We start from the raw sequence: 4,815 nt of genomic DNA, 5'->3' as shown, positions 1-4,815 counted from the left end.
GGGGGAAAACTGCATAAAATAACTAACTTGGAATAAATATTTTGCATCATTAAAAAAAATCTAGAACAAGAATAGTATGGTGAATATGTGGCACTTGCGAGTAAACATTGTGTCATGCTTGCTGCTTTTTTTTTGTTTTTTGGTTTTTGAGACATGGTCTCTCTGTGTAGTTCAGGCTGGCCTTGAACTCAGTGGTAGAGGGTGTGCTTAGTATTTACAAGGCCCTGGATTTGATCCTTAGCACCAAAATTTTTTAAAGTTTATAATTTCATCTCTTGAGTTGGCCTAAGATCATGGTGATCCTCCTGCCTCAGCCTCCTGAGGGCTGGGATTACAGGCCTGCGCCATCATGCCTGGCTTTTCTTTTTCTTTTTTGTGGTATTGGAGATTGAATCCAGGGATCACTGATGTAAATCCCATCCCTTTTTTATTATTTTATTTTGAGTCAAGGTCTTGCTAAATTGCCCCAGCTAGCCTTCAGCTTTTGCTCCTCCTGCCTCTGCCTCCTGAGTAGCTGGGATTGTAAGGATGTGCCACTATTCCAGTCTCATGCTTGCTTCTTAGTGTTTCTTTCCTTTTTCTCTTTAAGAGAGTTGAAACGTTAATAAGTATCATGTCAGTTTTCTTTGTACCATTCCCCACATTTTCTCTCCACTCCTTGGATCTAATGCTGTCAAGTATTTGGTGTGTATGTTTTCTGGCTCTTTTTATATCCGTGACATGTATTGCCTACTATAAATTATTATGGTTTAAAACATTTATTTGATAATCATATTGTATTCCTGTTCTGCAGCTTTTTTTATTTCACACGTTTTTAGATCTAGTTTTGTCGAAATATCTGTATATATAATTTAAATTTTATATTCATTCTCCCAGTCAAGATTATTTAGGTTGTTTAAACTTTTTCTCTATTACAGACAGTGTTACATGAATTTCTTTTTAGAAATTGCTTTTTTTTCAGTTTTTTGAAATGGGTCTCGCTGTGTAGCCCAGTCTGGCCTCGAACTCACAGTGATCCTCATACCTGAACCTCCTGAGTGCTGGGACTATGGGCATGCACCACTACGCCCATCTAAACTTCTTTTTAAATAGTTTGGAAAACATTTTAAATGAAGATTGACAGTTTTTCATATATGTATATAGAAATCTGCCCCCCCACCATTTATTTATTTATTTAGTGGTGCTGAGGACTAAAGTTAGGGCCTCAAGCATACTGTACCACTGAGGTATTCTCCCAGCCTTGTATCTTCAGTTTTGAAAAAATCCCCAAAACTACACACACACACACACACACACACATGTATATATGCAAAGAGAAGAAAACAAATGTACTCTACATAGTCTGTCAGTCTCACCTGTCCAAAATCACGTTAATTAACCCCATGCTATATGTTTTATAGACTTTTTAATATAAATTTTCATATTATGTATGCACGATAGTTCTGTGTACCTTGTGTGTATGTATATCAAAATAGGAATTGTACATTATTAGTAGCTCACACTTTTTTTTTTAATAATTAACTTTCTGAGTAAATGGATAGTTGTTTTTTTTAAAAATCATTGTTGAGCAGAGGGAGGGCTCAGTAGTAGAGCCCTATTATATATGAAGCCCTGGCTTTGATCCCCAACAGCGTGAGAAAAATTGTAAACATTTAAATAGCACACATTTACAAATCAAAATGTCATACTGTGTTCTCTTTTTTCTCATCTTGTTTGATATGATAAGTAATTTTTTCCCAGTACACATATTTTTGACTGGTGCATATTATTTAAATCATTTTCAATGTAGTGGTTTTTCACTATAAAATTTTTCCTTTCTTTAGGGGGCGGTATTGGGGATCGAATTTAGGACATTACCCTTATGAGGCAGATAGTGGCGCCACTGAGCTAAACCCTGGACCATAGAATTTCTTTAATGTTCTCAATTCCTTGTGTTTGGGGAAGAAAATTAAATATCTCTATATTTTTTTCTGGTACCAAGGATTGAACTCAGGACTTTGTGCTTGCCAGGCAGCTGTGGCTCCTCTGAGTTACATTCCTGGTCCTAAACATATATAATTTACAGAGAATAAAATAATACATTTGGAAGCAATTTGGCATTAGAAAATAAAGTGAAACACTAATTTTTGCTGAAGTGATAGGCTTAAATCCCCTAAGAATGAGGCTGGCTGGGGCCTCACGATTATACTTTCTACTTCACTTTGTTCCTGAGTGCTGTCTGGTTTCTTGTAGGGAAGCTTCCATCGTAAACAAAGGCCACTCTGTAGCTACTTGTCTTTGTTCCTGTATAGATGTGGTAGTTTTTACGAGGCAGATTTTCTGTGTTGTCTTTGAGGTTGCAGAAAATATGATAAACCACTCAGTTTGGGAGGTAGTGCAGTAAACTTTTATTAAGAGTGTGATCTCTGGAGCCAGATTGCCTGGATTTGAGTTTCATCGCTACTCTTACTGTTTGGCTTTGGGCAGACAGTATTGTCTGTCTTAATTTTTCTAAGCCACAGTTTACCCTTCTGTGAAATGGATAGAATGATAATACTTAATCTCATAGGTTTTAGAGAGGATTAAATAAAGTACAGTTTTAAAATATGTAAATCAAGCCTATTAGAAAAGAAGCACCTAGACAGGGATTTGGCTCAGTGGTTCCACTGCCTGTTCAATCCCTGGTACCAAAAAGAAAAAAGCAAAGCACCCAGTAAGCAGTGGAAGTGCTGGTGGTGGTGATGAAAGCTTGAATCTTGATGTTGAAGTTTGTTAATAATACTATTTAAGTAGATGATATTGTTGACAGTGACTTTTTTATTTTAAGATGAAGTGGCTGTACTTGATGAAATTCAGATGATTAGAGATCCAGCCAGAGGATGGGCCTGGACCAGAGCACTTTTAGGTTAGTGATCTTAATGCTGTTAAACCTGGGCTTTATGATAATCTGCACTGAGATATATTTCTATTTTATGTTGCTAAATAGTCCATGAGAGCCTCTCTGACAAAATCAATTAAACATCAATGAAGTGAGTTGTTGTTGTTATCATTATCATTATTATTATTTTGCAGTACTGGGGATTGAACCCAGGACCTTATGTGTGCTAAGCAAGTATTGTACCATTGCACTACATCCCTGGTTTTTTTTTTTAAGATAGGTCCTGGCTAAGTTGCTCAGGCTGGCTTCAAACTCATGATCCTCCTGCCTAAGCTCCTAGAGAAGCCAGGATTTTACATGCGTGCCACCATGCCCACTAAAATTTTTATTTTAATTTTTTTTTTTTTAAATTTATTTTTGGTACCAGGGATAGAACTCAGGACCTTGTGCTTGCGAGGCAGGCAGCGGAATCACTGAGCTAAATCCCTGGCCGTAAAATTTTTATTTTTTTATACTTTTAATAATGGAAAATTCACTTTTCCTGTTATAAAATTAACATAATCATATAGGGGCATGGGTATAAAATGAGAACCAAGATCTGTCACGTAAAGGTTTAAGATCCCAATGATGAATATAACTGTACTATATACTTAAAAAGGGCCAATAAACTCAATAAAAAAGAAAAAATTAACATAATCAAGTAATTAAAGTTAAAATATTCAAGTCTTTGGGTTGAGGAAGTGGCTCTGTCATACAACTCTAGGTTCTACCCCAGCAATGCAAAAAAAAAAGGTTCAAATCTTACCATAGTCATACAGTCACTATTTATATTTTGGTATGTTTCACAAGAGTCTTTTTTCTCATTATACCTGTGGTATTTTGAGAGAATACAATTTTGTATCTTGCTCTTTTTCAGTTCTGTGATTTCAGACATTTTTAAAAATTTTATTGGTACATTTAAGGTATACAGTGTAATGAAATTCATCATTGGAAATTTGCACCTTTATATAATCCATCTTAGTTCTTATTTTTTCCCATTCCCCTGCCCTCTCTTCAACCCCTCCACCCCTCCTTATCTACAAAAGACTTTGTTTCCGTTTTTTTCCTTATGTTAATTCCATTCCCATATTTATTTTCCTCTACCCCTCCCATTTCCCCTTCCTCTGTACCTTTTCTTCCTATTTCACATTATTATTATATCTTAGTCCTTATTTATACTTTCAGTTTTTCACACTAGAGAAACTTTAGTATTTACACATGCATCCTATTTATTCCACTTAAGAGTATCACTTCAGTGTGCATCCATTTAACTATAAATGTCTCTAGTTTCTCATTCTCTATGGCTGAGTAGTACTCCATTTTATTTATCCAGTCTCCTGTTGATGGGCAGTTGGGCTGCTTCCAAGTTTTAGTTATCATGAATTGTGCTTCTGTGAACATAGGTGCATGTATATCACTTGATTTCAGACATTATTTCATGCACATTAATGTGCTTATATGGTCTCTATTGAAGAATGGTATCATAATTTGTTCCATAGAGTTTAACTTTTCCTCCTGTCTTTAATAGTACTGCAGTAAAGCACCAGGTGTGGTGGCACACACCTGTAATCCCAGAGGATTGCCTCTGAGTTTGAGGCCAGCATGGGCTCTATATCCAGTTCAAGCCTAAACTGCCTAATAGGACCCTGCTATCTGAAAAAAACCAAAAAAACACACAAAAAAAGTACTACAGTAAAATATGTTTGGCCAGGGATTTAGCTCAGTGGTTTCACCACCTGCCTCGCAAGCACACAGGCCCAAGTTCAATACTTGGTACCAAAAAATAAATTTTTTTGTAGCCATGGCTTTTAATTTTTATTATTTATTTGTTTATTTATTGCAGCATGGAATTGAATGCAGCACCTTTGCACTGAGCTATATCCCCAGACCTTTTTAATTTTTTTTTTTTTTTTTTTTGG

At 35.8% G+C, this 4,815-nt stretch overlaps 1 protein-coding gene across 1 annotated transcript in view; it reads left to right on the top strand.

The window, feature by feature from the left end:
* The window catches only part of Supv3l1 (Suv3 like RNA helicase), a 29,555-nt gene that overhangs the window by 14,579 nt on the left and 10,161 nt on the right, over nt 1-4,815 (top strand). Inside the window, exon 7 of the mRNA XM_010605925.3 lies at nt 2,807-2,884. Within this exon, the coding sequence (XP_010604227.1) occupies nt 2,807-2,884 (78 nt within the window). The remainder of the gene's footprint in view (nt 1-2,806; nt 2,885-4,815) is intronic.

This window comes from Fukomys damarensis, unplaced genomic scaffold (genome assembly GCF_012274545.1).
Source record: "Fukomys damarensis isolate Sample0158 unplaced genomic scaffold, DMR_v1.0_HiC HiC_scaffold_20, whole genome shotgun sequence".
Taxonomy (NCBI): Eukaryota; Metazoa; Chordata; class Mammalia; order Rodentia; family Bathyergidae; genus Fukomys; species Fukomys damarensis.
This window is presented reverse-complemented; position numbering and strand designations above follow the sequence as displayed.